This window comes from Schistocerca serialis, chromosome 11 (assembly GCF_023864345.2).
Source record: "Schistocerca serialis cubense isolate TAMUIC-IGC-003099 chromosome 11, iqSchSeri2.2, whole genome shotgun sequence".
Taxonomy (NCBI): domain Eukaryota; kingdom Metazoa; phylum Arthropoda; class Insecta; order Orthoptera; family Acrididae; genus Schistocerca; species Schistocerca serialis.
Window position 1 is genome coordinate 63,588,330 of NC_064648.1, and position 26,668 is coordinate 63,614,997.

The window sequence follows — 26,668 nt, forward strand, 5'->3', positions numbered from 1 at the left end:
TTGTCCACCTCCATCCCCTCGCTGCATCAACTGTATGGGTGACCACGCTGCTTCCTCTCGAGATTGCCCTGTTTTTAAGGACGAAAAGCTGATCCAGGAAATAAGAGTGAAGGAAAAGGTGTCGACCTTTGCTGCTCGAAAGTTACTCGCCAGTCGACAGCCCACCGTGCCTCAGAAAGGAAAATACAGCACTGTCCTTGCTTCTCCTCGGCCAACAAAGGAGGCGGCCACGCAGACTTGCGACCTCACATTTAGTACCACGGTCGTCAGATCGGCCAGCGCAAAGATCGCCCGTTCAACCTCACCTCTTTCGCCTGCCCACTCTATGGCTCACCCTTCGTCGGGTTCTGCTAAATCTCGAGCCCAAAAGTCAGACGCCAAGTCTTCAAAAAAAGAGCATTCTCGTGAAGAGTTTTTACGTACTGCAACTTCACAACCATCGGTTCCTCAATCATCTAAACATACCTCCAAGAAGGCTACGAAGAAACACAGTTCCTCTCCTTCTCCGCCAAGGCGTGTCCCATCTACAGCACCACCTGGCGGAAATCGCCCTCGGCCATCTTCTGTGTCGCCGAGGCGCACTGTTGGTGGCCGGTCAACTGGCCGATCGTTGGTGGCAGGAGCTGCTCCTGACCAACCTATGGATCAGGATCTTCTGCCTTCGACTGAATGCCATTCCATGCTGTCGGTCGCAAGCTCTGAGCAGTCGTTGAGTTGACAGCACCCTTGGTCACGTTCCTCCATTTTCTGTTCACCCTATGTCTATTATCCACTGGAATATCCGCGGCATTCGCGCCAATCGGGAGGAATTGTCGATCCTCTTACGATCCTTCTCGCCGGTCATCTTCTGTCTTCAGGAAACAAAGCTGCGTCCCCATGACCGCTTTGTTCTCCCTCATTTTCAGTCCGTCCGATATGACCTCCCCTCTGTTGAAGGCTCTCCAGCCCATGGAGGACTCATGATTCTGCTCCATGATACTCTCCATTATCACCCAATCCCCTTAAACACTTCCTTCCAAGCTGTCGCCGTCCGTCTTTCCCTTTCTGGATACACGTTCTCTCTTTGTACGGTATACATTCCATCGTCTACACCAATGACACGAGCTGATCTCCTTCATCTTCTTGATCAGCTTCCACCCCCCTATTTGCTGGTTGGGGACTTCAATGCCCACCACCCGCTTTGGGGATCTCCACATCCTTGTCCACGTGGCTCACTATTGCTAGACGTCTTCCACCAAGCGGATTTAGTCTGCCTCAACACTGGGGTCCCCACATTTTTGTCTGCCTCCACGGCAAATTTATCCCATTTGGACCTTGCGGTCGGTACTGTTCCGCTAGCTCGGCGCTTCGAATGGTTCGCCCTTGATGATACACACTCGAGTGACCACTTTCCATGTGTTCTTCGACTGCAGCCTCAACTGCCATATATGCGCTCGCGACGCTGGAAGTTTGCCCAAGCCGATTGGACACTTTTTTCGTCTCTAGCGACATTCGATGACCGTCGCTTTCCCAGCGTCGACGATGAGGTCACACATTTTACCGACGTTATTCTCACAGCTGCGGAATGTTCAATACCACGCACCTCCGAATTGCCCCGGCGCCCTCCAGTCCCTTGGTGGAACGAGGCATGCCGTGACGCAATACGTGAGCGGCGACGTGCTCTTCGCATTTTCCGTCACCATCCAACTTTGTCCAACTGTATCCGATATAAGCAGCTCCGTGCGCGATGCCGTCGCGTCATCCGCGATAGTAAGAAGGCAAGCTGAAAATTCTTTACTAGCTCATTTAACAACTTCACTCCCTCCTCGGAAGTTTGGAGTCGGCTTCGACGGTTCTCAGGCGCGCCTAGTTTCTCCCCGGTCTCTGGGCTCACTGTCGCGCATGATACCTTAGTGGACCCCGTCGCAATTTCTAACTCATTGGGTCAGCACTTTGCTGAGATTTCGAGCTCTTCAAATTACCCGCCAGCGTTTCTCCCGAAGAAACGTGCAGCGGAAGTGCGACATCTTGCTTTCTCCTCTCAAAATCGCGAAAGCTATAATACTGTTTTCTCCATGCGCGAACTCCAACATGCCCTCTCTTCTTCTCGCTCCTCCGCCCCAGGACCGGATGGTATCCATGTCCAAATGTTGCTGCATTTATCAACCCATAGCCTGCTTTACCTCCTTCGCCTTTATAATCGAATTTGGACCGACAGTACCTTTCCCAGGCGATGGCGGGAAGCTATTGTCGTTCCCGTTCCGAAACCTGGGAAGGACAAACATCTCCCCTCTAGCTATCGCCCCATTTCTCTCACGAGTAGTGTCTGTAAGGTTTTGGAGCGTATGGTGAATTACCGTTTAGCTTGGTGGCTGGAGTCCCGCAGTCTTTTAACACCAGCCCAATGCGGATTCCGAAAGCATCGTTCTGCTGTTGACCATCTTGTTGCTCTCTCCACTTATATCATGAACAATTTTCTCCGGAAACGCCAAACGGTAGCAATATTTTTTGATCTGGAGAGAGCGTACGATACCTGTTGGAGGACAGGCATCCTCCGCACACTGTTCTCTTGGGGCTTTAGAGGCCGGCTGCCCCTTTTTCTTCGCGAATTTATGGCAGAGCGCACATTTAGGGTGTGGGTGAACACTACTCTCTTCCGTACTTTCTCCCAAGAAAACGGGGTACCCCAGGGCTCCGTGCTGAGTGTTGTACTGTTTGCCATCGCCATTAATCCAATTATGGATTGTCTCCTACCTGATGTCTCGGGCTCCCTCTTTGTGGACGATTTTGCGATCTACTACAGCTCTCAACGGACCAGCCTTCTTGAAAGACGTCTTCAAGGATGTCTCGATCGCCTCCACTCGTGGAGCCTCGAAACCGGCTTCCGTTTCTCACCCAGTAAGACCGTTTGTGTTAATTTTTGGCGACTTAAGGAGTTTCTTCCGCCCTCCTTACATCTAGGTCCTGTCAACCTTCCGTTTTCCGACGTCGCTAAATTCTTGGGTCTTATGTTTGACAGAAAACTGTGCTGGTCCTCCCACGTTTCCTATCTTTCGGCTCGCTGTCTGCGTTCCCTTAACACCCTCCGTGTCCTGAATGGTACCTCTTGGGGAGCGGACCGAGTGGTCCTTCTCCGCCTCTATCGCGCCTTAGTGCGCTCGAAATTGGACTATGGAAGCATAGTCTACTCCTCTGCTCGGCCGTCTATTCTTCGGCGTCTCGACTCTATCCACCACCGTGGATTACGTTTAGTGTCTGGAGCTTTTTACACCAGCCCTGTGGAAAGCCTTTATGCTGAGACTGCTGAACCTCCGCTGTCCAATCGGCGGGCAGTCCTTCTGAGTCGTTATGCTAGCCATCTGTCTTCCATGCCTGCTAATCCAGCCCATAACCTTTTTTCGACGCCTCCTTTGATGTCGGGTATGCCGGCCGCTCCTCCTCCCTACTACCCCCGGGAGTCCGCTTCCGTCAACTGCTCCATTCTCTTTCCTTCCGCTTTCCTAAAACCTTCTTGACAACTTGGGGTACAGCTCCGCCTTGGCTCCGTCCCCGGATCGACTTGCGCAGAGACCTATGTCAATTTCCCAAGGATGGTACCCCTACACTTGTTTACCGTCGGGCATTTGCTGCTCTATGTGCACAAATGACGGAAGCCACATTTATTTACACCGATGGCTCGAAAACATCGTTAGGTGTAGGGAGTGCCTATATTGTTGGCGACACCCCAAATCACTTTCGGCTTCCCGACCAGTGTTCGGTTTATACTGCGGAGCTTTACGCTGTTCTCCAGGCTGTCCACTACATCCGCCGCCATCAGCGGATACAGTACGTAATCTGCTCAGATTCTCTCAGCTCTCTCCTAAGTCTCCAAGCTCTTTACCCTGTGCACCCTCTGGTCCACCGGATTCAGGACTGTCTGCGCTTGCTCCACCTGGGGGGCGTCTCAGTGGCGTTCCTCTGGCTCCCGGGACACGCTGGTATTAGTGGAAATGAGGCGGCCGATATAGCGGCCAAGGCTGCAGTCTCTCTTCCTCGGCCAGCTCTTCAGTCTCTTCCGTTTACCGATCTACGGAGCGGTTTATGTCGCCAAGTTACTCTTTTATAGCATGCGCATTGGTCAACACTTCCCCACAATAAATTGCGGGAAGTGAAAGCCCTTCCTTGCGCTTGGACCTCTTCCTCCCGAACGCGTCGTCGGGAGGAGGTAATTTTAGCTCGACTCCGGATAGGGCACTGTCTTTTTAGTCATCGACATCTTTTAAGCGGTGATCCTCCCCCACTCTGTCCCCACTGCTCTCAGCTGTGGACGGTCAGACACCTTTTAATTGAATGCCCCTATTTTAATCCGTTTACGCTCCCGTCTACAGCTATCGCCTGATCTATCGTCGATTTTAGCAGATGACACGCGCTCAGCTGACCGTGTTTTACAGTTTATTAGTGACAGTGAAATGACGTCAGTCATTTGAAGTTTTTTTTTTGGGGACAACCAACCCATTTCTATAGTGGACTTTTAAGCATTCCTTCTGCCTTTAGTTTCTCAGATTTTCTGACTTTGTTTCCATTGCTGCTGATTTTAAATTTCGTTTTTTTCCGGTTTTCTACGTCACGGGCTGGGCGCTAATGACCATAGAAGTTTTGCGCCCTAAAACCACAACCAAAAAAAAAAAAAAAAAATCTAATTTTTAAGTAATATAGTATAAGTAGAAATGCTACTTACTATGCATAAATATTTTATTCCAAAGATTACTTTTAAACTTTTTTCTTTTATGTACTACCCCACGAAATGACCTCGTTAAAAATGTATGGTTATGTTTACAGTCCAATTTACTTCCCGTAATAACTGTTCCCTAACTCTCGAGCAGCTTTTTCAACTTGCTTACTTAAACACTACAGAAGCAGTTTAAAATATTTTTATGAGCACAACTTGTCAATCTTTAAGATGCGTATATGCTCTCTCTCTGAAACTGCATAAATATTCAGATCTGATCAGATTTCAAATTGGTGGAGAAATTGGCAAGTTGCTCTAAAAGTTCAGTTTTTCACGTCATAAAACGAAAAAATTATACTTTAACTAGAATATCAACGAGTCACTGATGGAACCAACCAACTCGTACATCTGGTTGTAACACTTTGCAAAGAATTAGCTGTAAATGAGTACAAAGGGTCATACCCTCTGCCATGCACCTCACGGTGGATTGCAGATATAGACGTAGATATACAAAATGGGTTGGAGCTGATTCCTTTTCAAACTTGTCTCCTGTATGATGTGGTCTTTTTAAAGAACATTTAAATACGATATATTTAAATTGATTCCTCCATTCAGTTAAGAAAAGATAATCTTTAAAAGGTGTCGCGTTAAGTCGGTCATGTTTAAATGTGTGGTGTGCAAAGAATTTATCTAGAGCAGAGTTTGGAAAGATGTCTTACTACGTATGACACGAAAGGAGCAAGCAGTGGGAACTGCGGGGCAATTGACTTCCAAGATCCCTTTTTTTATTACGTGCGAAGAAATATATTTTATTCAACCGTGCATAAATTCAGTTCGATATTCCTTTATCAAAGGGAACGAAATCATATGTATATATTGCCTTATTTTATTAATAGGATGTACATGTGCACAATAAAGGCACTGAAGGCTGGCGGATGAAGGCACTTTTGGTGCAAGGAAGGACGGGCTATAAGAGGTGTCAGGCGGACCAAGAAAAAAGGAGAGAGAGAGAGAGAGAGAGAGAGAGAGAGAGAGAGAGAGAGAGAGAGAGAGAGGGGGGGGGGGGGGACTCCCCACACCTGATAGACCTATCAGTCGCAGCGGAGTGGTGTTATCGGGACGCAGTTCAGACGAACTGCACACAGGTCAGGACTGAGTTCAAGGTCACTCGGATGGGAGGCTGGGGGCAAAAAAAAATGGTTGGCGCGAATTCCCCTCGTGGTACGCGTGTGCTGAACACGCGCCCAACACCTTATCTCCGTTAACTCTGCATGAGCATTCTGCCAACTCCAACAAACTGTTGCCAGCTGGTCAGTTAATCGCCTTATTCCGATCGTTACGTTTGTGGCCGCGTTGAAGCGCGATAGTACGGAACTGCATTTGTTTCAGTGGTAATAGGGAAGTTCTTTCCTGTAACTGCCGTTAGGCAGCGTAGTGTCCGCAATATGGCGATGAGAAGGGTGCTAGTAGCGTTCGAAAAGTATGCTTACCGTGATTGTTTAGCAGGCAGTTTAACACCTAATTTTTGCAGAAGCATCTCAACTTCAAGAGCAAACCATCCGAATATAAAAGAAAGGGAGGTTGTAGAAGAAACGACAGATGCGGTAAGCAGTTGCGCTTAATGTTGGCTTTCTCTCTTTGGCTTGGTGGAGACTGTTAAATTATAAGTGAACGGGGATTTGCATGTCTCAGTAAATAGTTTCTTCGAAATTTGTCTTGCTAAACTTTAGTACCGTACGCTGTGTTGCGGTCTGCTAACGGTTTTTGTATGTTCCAACAAGAGAACCAGAAATTCCTTGTAGTTTCATTGTTGGAATGAGGTGCTAATTATGTTGTTCACTTTGTCATAGAGTATAGCACCACACAGAATAAGCGAGTAGAATTTGTATACTTGATCCTTTTCCATTTTCGTGGATTATGTGCAATGTATATACGTAATATGTATAAAAATACTCGGAGACAGTTAATTATCTGTGTTTTGAATTTCCGTTGCAGTTTGTTTTTAAGGGTAAAAGTGCGTTAAATATGGCAGGAACGTTCCCACCTGGCTACAAAACTGCTCGTTATTACAACTTTTACTTCGTATTCACGTCCAGATAATCACTTAACCTAGACCTCGGGCTACACTACTAATTAGTCTGTCACCACAACCAAGGTTTCATAGTAGTCCAGTATCACCCTCCAGTCGAATAAGCGTTAACAAAGCTATCCTGTTGACCCGATTTTCTGTTACTATCATAATGCACTAAAGTAACACTCTAAAATTAGAGCAACATACTGATTTACTTAATTAAGCATCATCATTGCCACCTGTTATATGCGCAGTTTGATAAACTTAACTGCTTATGGACGGTGTTAGAATTAGTCAGAAAAGAGGAAAGTACCAACAGGGTTACTGAAAAATCGAAGATGTGCATGGACTGTAGAAAATAAAAACCTGATGAAAATAATGGTAAAATTCTCAACATAAGTTATGGGCTTGTGGTAGGTACTAAGAATTGCTGCAGGGTTTTTTAACTGCAGAAAGAAATTGTGCGTTACCAGCGACAAGAATATTGTGTAAAAGCAATAACGGGACATGAAAGAGGTAACTATTTTCATTAGTTTACTATCGTCATTAGTTTTATTATTTATTTGGCAGATCGTTTCCGTCTACGTGTCTAGTGTTCAGTGTGCGCAGTTCTAAGTACTGAAATTATCTTTAAGTTGGGACTAAGAGCTGTTTAAAATTTAGATAAGCAACTGAAAGATTATTGAACAGCCAGTGTAACAAATTAAACGAATGATACTGTGGATTGCAGACTAGTACTATAAGAATTAATTCTCACGTTAAGATAATAGTACATTTTTATCGGTGGAACGTACTGGTACGTAAAGTACAGGTATATAGTCGTACGTAGCACTTAATATAAGCTTCTCTGTAAACATGGAAATGTTCGTAGTCTCAGCCTGTTGTATGTTCCATTTCACGTGCATTTTGATGGCGAAACAATGTTCAGATTCTTTGCGTAGTATTTTCTTTCGGTAGCTTTTTCATGTTGCCTTTCTAATGTAAAGGGTGTCTCATAAACGACACTTCAGAATGCAAAAATACGAATTTGTTGATAAAAACTAGTAATTTACATATTCCAGTGTGTGGTGATTGTGATGTGACATATTAAGCAAATGCTCGCAGCCCCTCGTTCTTTCGATGAAATAGTCCCTAACTTCCCGGCATACTTGTACCTCATTCTCTAAAATTACAGGCCGATATTCGGCCTTGAACTCCGGAATAGGGATCATGGCGTATACAGGATTCCAAATATCGCTAAGAAAGAAATCACATGGTGTGAAATCAAAAAATTTTGTTGGCAGATTAACATTACCGTTGTTAGGAATTGCCCGCTCCTAATTTCACAAACAAGTAATAGAATATACAGTTAATACGTGAAAAAAGTAAATTTAATATAGGCCTAATACTGTTTCTGAAAGTGTTACTTTGGAAGGTGATATCACGATTGCGTATTAACTTCCATATGTAATTCTTCATCAGTGTATTCTTCAGAACTCTTGTCATGTATTAATTTTTTTATCATTAATTTAAGTTGCTATATAGGCATCTTTTTTTTCGAGGTTTAGTGTTAATGTTTCTCTGGTTTGTCTCCTTTATATGTATTTAGTAAAAGGTATTTTTAACGTGTTCATTACATTGCTAGTGCCGTGTTAAACATATTTACTGTGTCTTCGGACACCGTTCTTAATGTCACATTTCACACAGTTGGCGAATATCGTAAGATAGTGTGACGATAGTCTTGTAAGCCGAGAATCGGTTAACATAACGTGAATGTGAATGTTGTAAATTTACTGAAGTTGCAGACATAGTAATCTCAAACATTTTGCGGAAAAATGAGTTAGTGTAACGAAATACGGACTGAAGAAATTAACACATGTTCCGTCAGATTATGATAGTTTGAAAACGGTGCAAACATAGGCAACTTCCTTTGATTGATCAGAATGTAAAATTGTGCACTTCACAAAACGAAAACCTATGTCAGTGAGTCACGGATTGAATCTCTGAATTCATATGTAAAAATATGATTCACAAAAATCTCGTGGTACTTGTGCAAGGAAATTGCTTGAACGTGTTTAGGACTCGAACAGAACGGGTGATCTTGAACGTAAAGGAAAAAAAAGGGCGGCACGGTGGTCTCAGGATTGTTTGACCCAGGACAGTGTTATTCATATGCTGACATGTTTGAAGTGGGAAAACACTTGGGATCGCAAACTACGCCGCAAACCCACTTTTTAACTTCAAAGAACAAACCTACCGCGATCAATCTGGGACTACACGAAGACGTCCCTACGTATCGTTTCCGTATGGTTTTGACAAGATGTCTATACAGCGCGCACAGAGGTTTTGAAGCAATCCTCCTTACGACGGTCCATTCATGTAGACGGGAAGGAGCCTTAATGACTGCGAAAATTGAAAGTGCCCTCTGCCATGCCCATCAGCGGTTTGCAGACAATGGATAGAGATGCAGATACCGTTCACTTGACGTACGTGATCTTTAGAAATATTCATCTTGCGGTGTTGCAGTTCATCCTATTTTAGAAATATTAGTGAAAAATGTAGTTTATTTCGACGTCTGTGTACCAGGCGCTGAGGTTTCTTCGCCCTTGTAGTTGAGGGTACACAGATGAGAAAGGCGGTGGGGGGGGGGGGGGGGGGGGCGGCAGATGTAATAATTATCGGCAGCTGTTGGTGTGGAGAAAGAATGGAACACAAAAGGCGGCATTATCTCATTGTGAATGACTAATCAAGCTTCCCGGCTATCTGCATATGCACCATATGGCTCTGTTTGAATCGGCGTAATATTGCTTCCGGGAGCCTTTCGTGCAAGGTATCTAGATTTAAAAAGGTGTTTAGACTTACGGAGTGAGGTGGCAACTAGATACAATTTATGAAAAATAGAACAGTTTTCTGGATTTGTATAGGCCAAATAGTGTAACGTAATCGCTGCACTTCCAGTCAGATGAGTGACTAAAACGTAGGAAACCTGTATGGAATGTGATACCTACATTAATGTACCAAACAGCCACCACACGTGTAGCTGAAGGGAAAAACGCTCAGGCGTCATAAGAGTAGAAACAAATTCAATTGTTGCTACATCTGAGCAACAAACGTAAGAGTTCTAAACGTATTCGCTTTTGAAGCAAAAGTAATTATAGTTGCAAAGATATTCGTCTATCAAAGTAGTGATTCGTAAGAATGGGCAAATTATTAGGCTCCATAAAAACTTTGTGTGTCAAGAAAAGTGCCTGTCATAATAAGACAACAGAGTTTCTCATGCATGAAATATGTAGGTACATTCTGTTGCTGACAGCAGAGTACGCTGCAATGTACAGGTACTTCATGAATGAGTTGTAGCTAGTGTCATTGAATCAGTGACATAACGTTTTTTACGCGGTAATTAATGTCCGTTGGCAATTTATTAATGCATGGAACGCAAAACTATATTTCCTTTAGGAGAAAAATAAATAAAACGTGTGATATAATTACGATGCATGTCCATGTCTACTTTCTCACCGCTTAGAGGGCCTCTCACCAGCTGCCAAACGGCAACACTTTCACACTTATCGCGACTGTATTACATTATGTGGAATAATTTATACTGCTGCAGTCACTTTTTACTGATATTTTATTAGCACAATGCATTTCGGCAGCATGCTGCCATCATCAGATGCATTATACAGTTACTTATACATCAACTGATACGTTATGTACATTAGCTGTTTGTGCCAGTGGGGTTAAGAATCGAAAAATAAACCTGTATGGAAGGATAAATCAGTTACCGTGTGTACATTACGTGAATAGCATGATTACGTAATATATTAATACGTTTACTTACATTTCTGTTGGCGATTTCATTTTCTGGCACACAGTAACAGGTAAATCACAACTTTTCATATATTATATAAAAAGAATTATCATCATCAGTTAGCTGCTATGTTAGCAGGTCCTTTGCCCCTCCATTTTCTGCGATCCATTGCTTCCTTCTTAAGGCTGCTTTATGTTGTACCGTCCATCATGTCATCCAGTATCTGGAATCTCTTCCTTCCTCGCTTCCTTTTCCGTTCTACATAACCGTCATTCTTTCTTAATATATGCCCAATCTTTTCTTCTCTTTATTACATCTAGTAACTGTCCCTCCTCACCCACTCTTCTCAGTACCTCTTCATTTTTACTCTGTCCATCCAACTTATTCTTTCCATCTTCCGCCATGTCCAGATCTCAAAAGCCTCCAGCCTTTGTCATTTTTCTTCATAGTCCACGTTTCAGCACCATATAGAACACTGCATACAAGACATTTTACGAGTCTCTCCCTAAGTTGTCTGTCCAGACTGCTGCAGAAAATTCTCCTTTTCTTATAAAACGCCTCTTTTGCCATTGCTATCCTTGTTTTAATTTCTGTGGTGCACTTCCAGTCGGTGTCTATCCTGCTTCCAAGATACTTAAAATTTGGTGTTAATTTTCATTCCATATTTTTTTCCGTTAGTTGCAATGGTGTTCACCAAATCCTGTAATTCTTTTTCCCTGTAGCTAGAAGGACCATGTCATCAGCAAACCTCAAACACCCTACTCTTCTTCCTCCAATTTCTACGCTTTGTCATCTACTGAGCATTTGTCAGTTATATTTTCCAAGTAGAGGTTGAAAAGAGTAGGTGGTAGACATCATCCTTGTCTTACTCCTTTTCGTAGTCCGATCCAGTTTGTACTTTCTCCTCTCACTTTAATTCTTATCCCAAACCACATTGTCAAATGCCTTTTCTAGATCGATGAAGCACATATATAGGTCTCTACCTTTTTCAATAAACCTTTCTCCCAAATTTCGTAGGAGCCCTATTGCATCTCTGGTGCCCGTATTCCGTCTAAAGCCAAACTGCTCCTCGCCAAGATTCTCCTTCATTACTTTCTCAAGTCTTTTATTAATTATTAACATCACTTTGGCTGCATGTGAAATGAGGCTGATTGTCCTGTGCTCGCTGCATTTCTTGGTTCCTTCTTTTTTCGGTATAAAAAGAATAAGGGACCCCAAATGGACTTCTATGAAGAACTGGAAATCTTTATTAATGGCACAGCACATGATGTATTATTAAATGATAAGCTTGAAAGTAGTAATGTTAACTTCAAAAACTTCTCAAACATTAAATGCTTATTTCAGTGACAGAAAAGTTTTCATTAAGTATCCATGTAACAGTCTCCATATTGCCAATACATCTAGACAAAAGTCCTAATCTTCAATACGGGTACATATTACTGTGGTTCTCCATACAGGTTTATTTTTCGATTCTTAACCCCACTGGCATACACAGCTAATGTACATAATCTGTCAGCTGATGTATAAGTAACAGTGTAATGCACCTGATGATGGCAGCATGCTGCCGAAATGCATTATGCTAATAAAATATTTGTAAAAAGTGACTGCAGCAAAATATATTCCACATAACTTATAACACAGTTGCAGACCTCATATAACATGGATAAATTTAAATGTATTAGACTGGGGCAACTAAGTATCGCGACATTAAACTTTTTTGTAGGTGACTCTGATGTATGCACAGTAGTTGGGCGTTTCTGTTCCTTCTTGTTCGCTCAGTGTTCTCTTCTTCCTTGGTTTGTCGTGGAACCTCACTTGCTTAAGCATTCTGTTGAGAGATTAGTCGTTGAAGCCGCTTTCTGTACCTCCCGGTTCCTGTTGCGTCTAATTGAACGAGGGCCGTTGAAAAAAGTAAGGCGAGTTTTCAAATTTCGCGGGAAACATATATTCTACTATCGATCTTTTTTTCATGTTGGCACATATGTTCACAGTTTAAAGTGTACAGCGTACTTGAGTTTGTTTTTGACGGCTAACTTAGACGTTTTCAGTGTGCTCGGCAATTTTCGATTATTATAAAAACGGAACTAAGAATTTGCATCAAATTTTGTGTGAAAAATGGAATCAAGTGCTCTAAAAACCTTAAAGTGGCATACTGTGAATCTGCTCTAAGTAAAAAAAGTGTACAAATGGTAAAAGCTCTTGTAAGGTGTAAAGTGTACAAATGTAAAAGCTCTTCTAAGGTGGCCGAGAAGATTGCAATTACGAACCTCGCTCTGGACGCCACAGCACAACAGATGATGTCGAAGCTGTGAAGAAAATTGTTTTGGAAAATCGTCGAAGTTGGTGAGGATGTTGGCATACCGCTCGGCTCCTGTCATGAGATTTTTTTCGGATGTTTTGGGCACGAGACGTGTCAGTGAAGTTTGTTCCAGAAATTTCTAAATTCTGATCAGAAGAACCGTCGCATGACCATCGCTCAGGGGCGCTTGAATGACGTCAATGTTTGTCCTGATTTGCTAAAAAGGGTCATAACTGGTGACAAAACATGGGTTTACGCTTATGACGTCGAAACTAAAGCCCAATCGTTCCAATGGAAGCATCACGGAGAGCCAAGACCGAAAAAACATGCCAAGGTCCATAAAATGTCGAAGTTTTGTTCACTGTTCTTTCAATTACCGTGGCATCATGAATTTTTGCCTCAAGGTCGTACGGTCAGAGTATTACCTTGACGTTATGCGCCGTTTGCGAGAAGCAAAGAAGAAATATGCAAAAAAACGTTCGGAATTGTGGAAAAACAATTCGTCGGTTTTGCTTCACAATGCACCTGCTCATTCACCGTAGCTTGTGAGATTTTTCTGCAAAAACACAACAATAATGCCTCAGCCATCGGATTTGGCCCACTGCAACTTTTTCGTTTCCAAAACTAAAGAGGCCTATGAAAGGACGAAGACTTTCAACGATTGCAGAAATAAAAACTGCATCGCTGGAAGTACTCAACGCTGTACCAAAAAGTGCTTATGAGGAGTGCTTAGGATTGGAAGAAGCGTTGGCAGAAGTGTACAGTATCTGAAAGGGGGGGAGGGGAGGATTACTTTGAACGGGACAAGAGTATTGATGGGTAAAAAAAACAATTTTTCATAAGAATATAATCACCTTACTTTGTGAAATACCTCGTATGCTTCGGTAATACCTTTCGGTGTGTTGAAGTGTACTCTGTACCAGTGTTAGCACGAATCCCCCTAATTTTGCCTTAATGGTCTTTCCGCGAGATACGTAGGAGGAAGAATTACATTGGTTGACTTCTAGGAACAAACTTCCTCGTAAATTCAACGGCAAATCACACCGTGATGTAGTACGCCCCTCCTGCAGCGTCCGCCACTTGTGTTGAAAATATCACTCCCGTAAAAATTGAAACCTGGTCATTACTTCAATGATGCCCTTGTACTCCTTGTGGGAGAATTACTGACCAGTTCTCAGCAAAATTGCAGTGAAGCAGTAAACGTAGTTCTTCGGTCTGTACTCACCCTTTTACTTCTGCAGTTTGGTGTTGTCGCAATTTCTTCAGATGCTGGTGTTAATTCTTTCACTGACAATTCACGAAGTTTACAAGTTTTCTTAATTAGTTTTTCATCCCGAGTCGCATATGAAATTTCTGCAGAATTATCTGCTACGTCTACCAGGGCATGATCCGCTACGTCTTCTAGGCCAAGCGTTTGTAGAGACAAGCCTCCCTTTCCAGGGCAGTCACCACGTTCTAGAAACAGTCTTCCGGTTTACGTCAGACTACTAATGACGTTACACGCCCAACCAAGGTGTCATGTCACGTGCTTCAGTAAGTTCTTCAAAGTTCAAAATTCGCGCAGTACACAGAGCCATCTCTGGGTGGGTGTGGAACTACCCACTCAGGTCGTAGTGCATAAAATTGTCTTCCAATATGTGAAGTTGTGTATTTGCTCTCAAAAATTGCAAAATTTTCTTTAATACTGCGAGTCATGTACCTGTTAAATTTCACACCTTTTTGACCTAAAACTGTTAGTTGTAGTCTTTCTTGTTGGCACTCTGGCGAGAACAGTCCCATATATCTTCCAGATAAAATGACTGCACTGTTTGAACTAGAGCAGCTTCTACCGGATGACTGTAATAGGGATCTCGCCTTCCAAAGACTCCTTTTACAGACCTCACATTTCTTGACGTGTCTACCATGTACTTTGATACTGTTGGAACGTGGTTCGAAATGTCTCTGGAATAATAACTTGCACCTCTTCACTGTAGTATGCACAATATTCAGCAACTGAACTGATATTTGTGAAATTCCTGGCGAGAAGTGCAAGAGTGCTTTGGTTCATTTTCTTCTGAATATGGAATTTCTTCTTTGAAGAGTGTGGTCAGTTTTGCTGTAATGTACTCATAAATAGCTTTATTTCAGTGACTACAGTTCAACAGGACTTAAACGTACCCCTGTAGTTCTGATTCAGGATATTTAATTCTTCCTCTATTGATGCAAAATCTGCATCATCATTGGTGTCACTCTGTCAAAACATACAGAACATACAAAGTAGTCACTGGAAACATCTTCACTTTGAATCAGTCTTCAAATGAGAACACGTATTCCCAACCTGAAATGTCTTTTTTTTTTTCTTTTGTGTCGTATATATCACTCTTCTATCGCTATGCAAGTAGTCAGCACACTTCGCTATCCTGAGGCCCCAGTCACAAGTCATTTCAGGCGGTTCTTTTCACAAAACACTGCAACTGTGTCAACTGGCAAATTCTTCACGAAAACACGGAACTGGATGGTCTCAGATTTGTTAGAAGCCTCTTCAGTAAGCAAATTAACGCTAAACTACAATACAGAAACCTGCAATGAACAACCACGACAAAGAAACTGACAAGATACAACAAAGACAATAGGAGTAAGCATTGCGACAAAGACAATAGGAGTAAGCATTGCGACAAAGACAATAGGAGTAAGCATTGCGACAAAGACAATAGGAGTAAGCATTGCGACAAAGACAATAGGAGTAAGCATTGCGACAAAGACAATAGGAGTAAGCATTGCGACAAAGACAATAGGAGTAAGCATTGCGACAAAGACAATAGGAGTAAGCATTGCGACAAAGACAAAATAAAAATCAATGTAACAAGAAAATTTGTGAGAAACCTCAGTGAAGACATACATTACCCATGAAAGTTAAAACCTGTCTAGTTTGAAGGTGGGAGCTGTTATTTACAGAGAATGTAGTATTACATGGTACTAATAAACAGAAAAAAATTAACTTTTCTGGATTAGCATTTTGAAAATTTTTTGTGTGAATTGCAAAAATTCAAAAGGCGACAGTAAAACGGAGGTACCATTTTAATCATAAAGCAATTCTTTTTCAGATAAAAAAACTCTAACTAAATTTCTAGAACTCTTAGAGATACAGCAGTTTTGAATTTTTTCCGAAATTCGCATCTTCTAAATGAGGTTCGCAGTGTCACCTTTGGAGGCCTGTGTCTCGGGGCAGCAATTTGTTCGGAGAAAACAAAAAGTACATGTTTCTTACTTACTCCTGACTTTTAACGTATTCTAAATTAAATAAAAATCCGAGACTATGAAGGTAACACCCCCTGCCTGAAGTGATAGAGATTATGCCCTTACATTTCAGTCGATGACCCCCAACCAGTTCAATACGACATGGATGAATTCAAGTGACCCAACAGATAATTCTGGCTGGGCTTGTATGCAGCTTGTTTCCTAAGTAACAACCTTTTTTTGGATTCGGGGGGGGGGGGGGCAGGCAGTGGTGCAGCTGGCCTCTGTTGCTTCTTAACGAGAAGGTAGTAGGAATCTGTGTGTGAAAAAGTACAGGTTACAAAAAACGAACAGCAGGCGGAGGCTGTCGGTTCTTCCCCTGGTCTGTTTGAGGAAGTGTCGAGTGAAGGAGTAATTTGTGGCACGAGGCAGCTAAGCTCGCGGATGACGTATTCTGGGAAACCAATCAACTCCGGTCTCCTGCTTGGCGCGGCTGTCAGATACGTGCCTTCCACGTCGTCTGTTTCACGGCGGAGAAATGGCTTCCGCCATATGCTCGAGTACGATTCCTTCTCACTTCCTATAAATGAGCCATGACAGGCGTTGCCAGCTTACTTACTAATCCAATTCTTGCTAATAGATAGGAAAACGGGCGAAATCTGTCCATTCTGTTTATTCATGAGTTGTATAAAGTTTAATTCAGAGGACTCACGTTAAAATAACTCAGTGATTTGGTGTGTGTTTAAATTCTGTTTCGGTCACGACCAGTGGAAGGGCCATGAAAAAGGGAATATACTCGGTCACAAGTTCTGAAGTGCGGCACAAAAATGTGGATGTCTTGGGCGAGGTAAAGCACCAGTTTTAAAGTGTACCGGTGATGTAGGACTGTCGTGAAGTAGCCTGGTACTTCTATCGATCCTATCCGGTGATGTTGGACATTGCATATAATGCTAGGCGTACTTTTCCTCCTAAAAGTAACAAATTGTGAGCGGCAAAAGATAAGTTCTCAGGCAGTTAAAAAGCGGGCTACCCAGAAGCAGTTTCTTTCGTTACGTGCCTCATTTACGTCGCTTACGTAATTTCCCGCGGTTTTGTTTGATCTTTTTCGAAACATGACACGTACTGCGAAATTTACGTGCTCCGTAAAATTCTACGGCTACTACGCATCGTCTCGGTAGGAACATAACGACACGAACGCACGCGCCCGCGCGATAGCAAGCGCGCGCGGTTCTCCAAGTAGACTGTTCATAGAACAATAAACCTGATGCAAACATTACGCCATGTATTCTTCCGCGTTTTCTTTAATCTCACTGGATCTCGTTTCACTTGGAGCGGAAGCCAAGCTGTGTCTAGTGCAGTAAAGTACAATCATACGTGATCAAAAGTACCCGGGCATAACTTTCTCAAATTAGGTGCATTGTGCTGCCAGGTAATCCATATCAGCTACCTCAGTAGGCAGACATCGTGAGAGCATAATGGGACGCTCTGCGGAACTCACTGAGTTTGACCGTGGTCAGGTGATTAGGTGTCGCTTTGTCGTACGTCTGTACGCGAGATTCCCACACTCCTAAACATCCATAGTTCCACTAGTCCCGATGTGATAGTGAAGTGGAAACTTGAAGAGACACGTACAGTGCAGAAGCGCACAGGCCGGCGTCAGTTGATTGAAGAGACCGCCGATAGTTGCAGAGGTTCGTAATGCGTGATAGGCAGACATCCATCTGGACCATCACAGGAATTCCAAACTTCATCAGGATCCACTGCAGGTACTATGACAGTTAGGCGGGTGAGAAAACATGGATTTCATGGTCGAGCGGCTGCTCATAAGCCACACATCATGCCGGTAAATGTCAAACGACGCCACGCAATGTGTAAGGAGCGTAAACATTTGACGATTGAACAGTGGAATAACGTGTGGAGTGACGAATCACAGTACACAGTGTGGCGATCCGACGGCAGGGTGTATGGCGAACGTCATCTACCAGCGTGTGTAGCGCCAATAGTAAAATTTGGTGGCGGTGTTGTCATGGTGCGGGCGTGTTTTTCGTGGAGGGGGCTTGCACCCTTGTTTTACTTGGCACTATCGCAGCACAGGCCTACATAGATGTTTTAAGCACCTTCTTGCTTCCCACAGTTGAATAGCGATTCGGGGATGGCGATTGCATCTTTTAACACGATCGAGCACCCGTTCGTAATGCACGGCCTGTGGCGAACTGGTCAAACGAAAGTAACATCCCTATAATGAACTGACCTGCACAGAGTCCTGATCTGTATGCTACAAAACACGTTTGAAATGTTTTGGAGCGCAGACTTCGTGCCAGGACCCACCGACCGACATAGATACGTCTCTTCAGTGGAGCACTCTGTGAAGAATGGGCTGCCATTCCTCAAGAAACCTTCCATCACCTGATTGAACGTATGCCTGCGAGAGTGGAAGCTGTCATCAAGGCTAAGGGTGGGCCAACACCATATTGAATTCCAGCATTACCGATGGAGGGCGCCACGAACTTGCCATTTTCAGGCAGGTGTCCGGATACTTTTGATCACGTAGTGTAAGTTGTATGCCGTGTTACGCGCTCATTGACTGAGCGATAATGCGGGACAACAGCTTTATCTGCGCATTGAAGTTGGACAACACTGGCCAGCCAGCCTTCAATGAGGTTTGCAGCTGCAGTTCAGAACTAGGAAGAAGCGACCAGAGAAACAATATAGCTTCGAATGTCATTTAATTTTTAAAGAGAATGAAATAATATTCAACAAAACTCCGGCACTGCCGCGCGCTTCTTAAGTGACCAGAGGGAAAGCATGAAATGCTCTAATTTTCACCTAAAACAGTATTCTAATTACAAACAAGTGATGAAAATTCCCAACTTAAACACAGGGTAATTTTTCTGTTCGAGCTATGTATTGTGCAAAAGCATAGTGCAGGGATTTCACCGTACCGTTGAATACTGAAGGCACGGAAGCTATTTAGTCAGTCGTCTGGTAATCTCTTAGGTCCTTTACTATCCGAATCAGAGAAAGACCTTTCAGTTCTGGAACTGTGATCTGCTAAATTGATAACGAGTCGGTCAACAATAGAATCCACAGAGACGCCAAGGCGCCTCCTACTCTTTTCGACGTGCAGTTGTATATCCCTCCAGCGTTCGGCACTGACGAAGTGAAAAACCTGCGTGGGTTGGTTCCAGTACGTCTTGCATCTGACATCTCGCTATTTCTCGGGCTAAATCCGTTAATTTGGCTCCAGATCAGTTTTGTTGGGTTCATATTGTGAGTGTACAGTGGCAAATGTAAAAACGCAGCATTTGTATGCCTTGCTCGATGCTGTGAAAATAGTTGTTGCGTGTTTCTACGACACTCATCACTCTGGTTCGTGAGAGACTAAATCTGTAATATAAAACAATGGACATAGTCCAAATGGATTGTTTGGTTTTTCATTTTTGCCCAAAGAGTTAAATTAGGTTCTGTTAATTTAAGCAAGCTGTAATAAGTCTTTCTTAAAATATCGATAATTAAGAATTTATATTTGAAATGAAAGCAGAAGCTTCTCGTGTAATACGTAATCAGAAACAAGACGTTCACTATTCGTAAAAAATAGTGATGAATTTTAAAATTACGATATGTAGATGTTTCGGTTTTAACGGAAAAATGACTAAGGCGAGACTTTAACTGGAACCATGAAACTGCACTGGGTTATCAATCTACTACGCTACCGATTTCGCTATACATGCAATGTGCTCTTGTTTCTCAACTGTGTCCAGTACAGTCCCTTAAACTACAAAGCCGATTTTTGTCTAAAATTTTTGGAAAGCATTAAGAAAGACTTATTTCTCGGGACTTTTTAACTGTTTCACATGCGTTTCTGTGCGGAACACCTTAAGGAGTCTGCCCTTTTCATACTGCGTTTTAACAGCGCGACAATCAGAGCACCACAGCACAGAGACAAAATCTATACACGATTTTGAAATAAAAACTACATAGCTAAATCGTGACTAAGAGAAACGTTGATGGCTGTTAATACATTAGAATATCTTAAGTTTCATTTGATGGAGTTCAATATTATGTCTCTTACATAATAGAAACTGCTTCAAGAGTGTTACCACCAGTGTACGTGTGTTACGGCTTCTGACTAGTCATCGCGTTTGTTTGTTTACATCAGGTATATTTTTACGATGAACAGAGTGTAGCAGGTAAGCCAGGGTCTGTGTATAGGCAGCATTTACTGTTACGTTAGAGTGCTTAACGCTCTTAAGTGTTGATTCGGTGCGTTGCCCGTTACTGCGTACGTGATCCCAGACACAAAGGTCGTGTTTAGATCTGTTTTGGGGCAACTTCAGAAGACAAACGGCTATCAACATCCTTGAATGAATATTGATGGCCACAGATTGTTAGCATCTTCGTCTCTCTCTCTCTCTCTCTCTCTCTCTCTCTCTCTCCCTCTCCCTCTCCCTCCCTCCCCCTCTCTCTCTCTCTCTCTCTCTCTCTCTGAAAAAACATTAGTTCCTGTCTGATGCCGGTAACGTGCAGGAAACGTGGACCAATTTTATGCAATTAGCGTACGTGTATGTCTCGGGCTAAACTGAGCACACGTCACATACGGATACAGCGTAGTAGTACTATAAGTTCATGTTTTTGGTACGTGCTTACAAAATGTCTATAGACTTCATAAGGTGCTATAGCCGGCCAGATGTGATACGAGCTGCGAACTGCCGTGTAGGGGAAGCGAAGAAAACACCTGCATGTGGGGGGGCCGCTAGCGGAAGGGAGGGTGCGCGCCCTTGGTACTACCCACCTTAAAAACATTAGGCCGTCAAATCGCTCGTACAACGTTTCTATATGAGAGTAGGCAACACTTCACTGTCAACAGCTGAGAAGGAAGTTCTCAACGGGGATGCAGCATAGTCTGTAGATGTCTGTATCAGTCGCGAGCTGAATAATACGCCCCTGAAGACGTTCTGTAGAAAGCAGTTACGTCCGAATTGTAATCTTGAGCGATTTGTTGAGATAGCGACATATATATTAAATCGTATCACCCCTAGATACTGATTTCTGGAGTTTGTCAAATTTTTCGTTATTGCGTGTATGGATGGCATCAGTAGCCACTGCGTACTTCACTGATGCTACTATGTATAAAACTACTAAAACGCTGTTTTATCACCAAAGCCGTGGAATGAGATGCTTCGAATCTTGCCCTCCCCCGGAAAAATTTTTGTGGCCGCCCATGATTGCAGACTACCAGTTCGAAATGTGATCTGTCATTCATCCGAAAAGTTGACAAAGTGTGATGATTTGTGTGGCGTCAAGAAAAGGAGCCTGCGACTACGGCAGTCAGTGCCACAGGTTACCCTAAAGATACAACTACGCTCTAGCCCATCTGATGGAGGCTCAAACGCATCGTGGAGAAAATTTCTCTTATCCGCGCGGAACTCGAGAGATGGCCGTGAAACACCACACAGAGATGCGGCGGAAGGTTTACGTGTCAAATGTGGTGCCGTTTATCTTAGGCAGGTGAAGGTGAGCTACAGTTTGCTGGATGTATGCGAGGACGACGGGCAGCTGAGCTGGTCGGTGGGAAGGGCCGGGGAAAGTAGGGAGGCAGGTCCGGTGGGCGGGCCGTTACGTAATTGCTGACGTCACTGGCGCGGCGCCAAAGCTCACGCTCAGGTGGCGGCGAAGATAGCACCACCGGCCGCTGCCGCCTTCTTATCGCACACAGGGAACGGCCTCGCGGAACAGCAGTAGCGTTAAACCCCTCTACCTCAGATCAGGACTGCTCATTACATCCCTATCAGCTGACTAACAGTAACCACCCCGCCCTTCATCCCCGATCTTACAAGAATCGACCTTATGCGTATAAAAGAGCTGCGAACGTCTGATTAATCAGTTCATATGCGAATTATTTCAGGTTGAACGTGTAAAACCGTTGCGCTTAAAGAAATAAATTTTAAGAAAAGAAGAAAAATGGCCAGGTACGAGTTGTTGCGGTCTTCAGTCCTGAGACTGGTTTGATGCAGCTCTCCATGCTACTCTATCCTGTGCAAGCTTCATCTCCCAGTACCTACTGCAACCTACATCCTTCTGAATCTGCTTAGCGTATTCGTCTCTAGGTATCCCTCTGATTTTTACCCTCCACGCTGCCCTCCAATGCTAAATTTGTGATCCCTTGATGCCTCAGAACATGTCTTACCAAACGGTCTCTTCTTGTCAAGTTGTGCCACAAACTCCTCCTCAGTTCTATTAAATACCTCATTAGTTATGTGATCCACCCATCTAATCTTTAGCATTCTTCTGTAGCACCACATTTCGAAAGGTTCTATTCTCTTATTGTCCAAACTATTTATCGTCCATGTTTCACTTCCATACATGGCTACACTCCATACAAATACTTCCAGAAACGACTTCCTGCACTTAAATCTATACTCGATGATAGCAAATTCCTCTTCAGAAAAGCTTTCCTTGCCATTGCCAGTCCACATTTTACATCCTCTCTACTTCGAAAATCGTCAGATACTTTGCTCCCCAAATAGCAATACTCCTTTACTACTTTTAGGTGTCTCATTTCCTATTCTAATTCCCTCAGCATCACCCGACTTAATTCGACTACATTCCATTATCCTCGTTTTGCTTTTGTTGATGTTCATCTTATATACTCCATTCAAGATACTGTCCATTCCGTTCAACAGCTCTTCCAAGTCCTTTGCTGTCTCTGACATAATTACAATGTCAGCGGCGAACCTCAAAGTTTTTATTTCTTCTCCATGGATTTTAATAGCTACTCCGAGTTTTTCTTTTGTTTCCTTTACTGGTTGCTCAATATACAGATTGAATAGCATCGGGGAGATAGTACAACCCTCTCACAGCCCCTTCCTAACCACAGTTTCCATTTCATGCCCCTCTTCTCTTATAGCTGCCATCTGGTTTCTGTACAAATTGTAAATAGTCTTTCGCTCCCTGTATTTTACCCCTGCCACCTTGAGGTTCGAGTAGAACTCTAGAATTGAGGGCTCTGTACAAACTTAATTATGAATATAAACAGTCCCATTCCGGGAACTGAGGATTTTTGCCTCTTATCGACATTGATATTAGCGAGATATCGGTCCCAGGGATTAAGGGGCTGTAGAGAATGGCCTTACCTTTTGACTGTATTAGAAGCCAAAATTTTTTACACAGCCAACGGACCATCCTTAAAGTGATACAAATTTGAACTTGATACGGCTAATCGTTCCTAAGAAAAAGGGCTGCTAGCAGACAGATAACAAACCGATCCTATAATGGTTCAGTTTTCACAAAATTAAGACACGGAACCATAAAAACGATAATAAGTTCACAGTAGAAACTCTGCGCACCATCAAAACTGAACGCCTTGCGCACTGTCAACTCACTTTAACGGTGTATCATGTGTTGACTTTCATAACAAAAGATCAAAAGAAAATGTACTACTTGATAAAATACATACAGTACGGGCTAATATTTGCAGCCACTTGGTATTATGTGTGTGCGTGATGTACAGGTAGACTTATGTTCTCGATATTTTTTAAGTCCAACTTATGCCCCTCTCGTTTCCTTATTTGTCCCAGGTTTTTGTAAAGTTCGTTTTTAATAAAAACGAAATGGGCATCTTACATACAAAAGGTTTCTTCATTATAGTGGTGGAAATCTTGTGCAGCGTTAGGCTGCAACGAAAGATAGTGGAAAGGTGTTTCAAAAACAAAAAAATGCTACCCATTTTCCTGATTGTCAGTGAATTAACAACGTGAAAAAAAGGAATGATAAGATTACCAAACAGCTAAGAGCGTTTTTATCTCGGTACACGAGTCTTGTAATCCTTTACTTGCAAGTATGGCGGTATCAGTATTGATTAAGCAACCCATAAACGGAACGCTTCTTCGTGTAAAAACCGGACATTTTGATTAGAAACTGACTTAATTCCTTACAAAAGCATAGTAACACTTCACGCGTATTGCTGAGAAATCGGGAATCGTCAGGAAGGTAAATGTTTCCTGCCCATCTGATGTCAACAGAATTGTTAAAACGTTCAACGAAGTCACTCAGTGCATAACTAATTCAAGATTTCACTGAAGAACTGTAATTCTGTCACTTCTGAAAACTGTCAGTACACGGTTTCGATCTGTTTGTCACCCTTTCGTCTGGCCAAATGTAAAAACGAGCCATTGCGTGTGAGAGAAAGGAGGTAGATAATAGACGAGGCACTATAGAATTTGCAGTCATGAATTACTATCGTCATAACTCAATCTTATCAAATTATGCGGTTTTTGCAATCTGATTAGGTTTTTTGAGTGGGTACTCAATTTATCCACCGGCAACACATAGTGACAATGTACACATATTTGAATAAACAAATACAGAAATGCATATTTACAAGAATTAAACGCTGAACTGTTACAGGTTTGTACATAATATTTTAAAAATTGAATTGAATTGAAATATAATTGTCTTGGCTTACAATTCACACCAATTCTGAAATATCTTCATCAGCAAGACATAATTTACGTACACCATTAAAACCTACAGATTGTGACCAGTACTCTTGAAGTTAACTACCACTTTATATAGACGAACGTCTTTAGTACACAAAAGAGAAGAAGCTGATTGAGGAAGATGGTAGCCCATACTCAGCAATGTCTTCAGAAAGACCAACCGTTCGCGGTCAAATTTGGGGCACATAAATAAGATGTGGTTGACATCAGCTTCCGACTCAGGATCACACTTACATGCTGGTGAACTGTAAACGTTGATCCGATGTAGATGTTGTGGGAAAGAGGCATGATTGGGGCGGAGTCTTATGATGGTAGAAATCGTGGATCGGTCCAGATGTGTCCTCATGAACCACGGCTGTGAAGGAATACGAGGTTGTAGCACTGCGTAATAACCGCCTTTTGTCTGTTAAGAAACGTTCCACATTTCCTGCCATTGTTGTCTTGCGGGATCCTTGACTTTACGTAAGTAGTCTGTATAAAGAAGGTGCAGATCCAGGACGGTGCCTAAGGTTGCCGCTTGTTTGGCTAATGCACAGACTTCATCATTATAGAGGATACCAGAGTGGAAAGGTACCCACAACAAATGGATCGTCTGGCCCGTGCGTGTGCTGGCATGGCCATTATGGACAGTTCCGTCTATCAAAGTAGAGACTGCATTTATTGACTGTGGATTGCATCCCACAGAAGAAATAGTGCCAGCCGTTTGTGCCAGTTTTGACACATGGTCACCTGTCATACATTCTATTCGACGTTCAGCGCATCTACCTGTTTTTGAATATGATCATCAAACGCTCTGCTCTCAGATCCCAGTCCATTATTTAAGTACGACCTGGATGGACAGTACTAATGTCAACGTTGGCTTCAATCGTCTCGTTCAAGCACAATGGCCGGGTTTTCCCTGTGTATACACCGATGGCCCCAAAATTCCGCGAGAAGAGATCCAGATCCGCAAAACCTTCAAACTGCCTACGAGCACTTATATTTTTACGGCGGAGACAGTGGCAGTTTTGGAAACACATAAGTTTGTCTCTAGCACTTCTCCAAGATATTGATAGTATCTGACTCGCAAAGCGTTCTTAAAAACATTCAGTACAGTCGATGGAACAAAACAACCAACAGTTATATCTTGGAAGTGATATCTGAATTAGGTGGTTTTAATGTATTAACTTAGTCTTTGTTGGGATCAGACACCGCCAGCCCCCACCTCTCGCCCGTCCTCACACTCCATGAGGGTTTAAGGCTGACACCAAATAAATCAAGCGCCGTACAAAGAACGGGATTTTAAAGGCACACATGATCACGCTGTTCAGCGCTACAAATCCACCCAAGCGCGAGAGTCACGTCGCGTCTAACCTAACGGGCTAGGAGGAGGACTGTCACGATCAAACAGAATGTTGCACAGAAGCATCACCTTGCTAGCTCGAGCCTTCTGGGATTCCCATGCTTAGGCAACATTAAAGTACATGACTGTAGTTAATGCTTTCCCTAGAGAAATGAGTCTTCAGTGAAAACTTGTTAACGATTTTTTGGTTTTTTCCTCTTTTTGACGATACTAATCATTTTCAATTATGCTAATCCTGTTAAGACCTATAATTGAAGTAATCCCAATGCTAAATTTGTGATCCCTTGATGTCTCAGAACATGTCCTGCCAAACGGTCCCTTCTTCTTGTCAAGTTGTGCCACAAACTCCTCTTCTCCCCAATTCTATTCAATACCTCCTCATTAGTTATGTGATCAACCCATCTAATCTTCAGCATTCTTCTGTAGCACCACATTTCGAAAGCTTGTATTCTCTTCTTGTCCAAACTATTTATCGTCCACGTTTCACTTCCATACATGGCTACACTTCATACAAATACTTTCAGAAACTACTTCCTGACACTTAAATCAATACTCGATGTTAACAAATTTTTCTTCTTCAGAAACTCTTTCCTCGCCATTGCCAGTCCACATTTTATATCCCCTCTACTTCGACCATTATTTTGCTCCCCAAATAGCAAAACTCCTTTACTACTTTAAGTGTCTCATTTCCTGATCTAATTCCCTCAGCATCACCCGACTTAATTCGACTACGTTCCATTATCCTCGTTTTGCTTTTGTTGATGTTCA

At 42.9% G+C, this 26,668-nt stretch overlaps 1 protein-coding gene across 2 annotated transcripts in view; it reads left to right on the top strand.

Moving 5' to 3' along the window:
* The window catches only part of LOC126427034 (probable citrate synthase 2, mitochondrial), a 251,626-nt gene that overhangs the window by 18,314 nt on the left and 206,644 nt on the right, over nucleotides 1-26,668 (top strand). The window contains exon 1 of one of the 2 annotated variants that reach the window (XM_050089209.1): nucleotides 6,032-6,291. The exons of the other annotated variant lie outside the window; for it this stretch is intronic. Within the exon in view, the coding sequence (XP_049945166.1) occupies nucleotides 6,133-6,291 (159 nt within the window). The 5' untranslated portion in view covers nucleotides 6,032-6,132. Of the gene's footprint in view, nucleotides 1-6,031; nucleotides 6,292-26,668 lie in introns of those variants that run through there. 2 annotated transcript variants of the gene reach the window in all.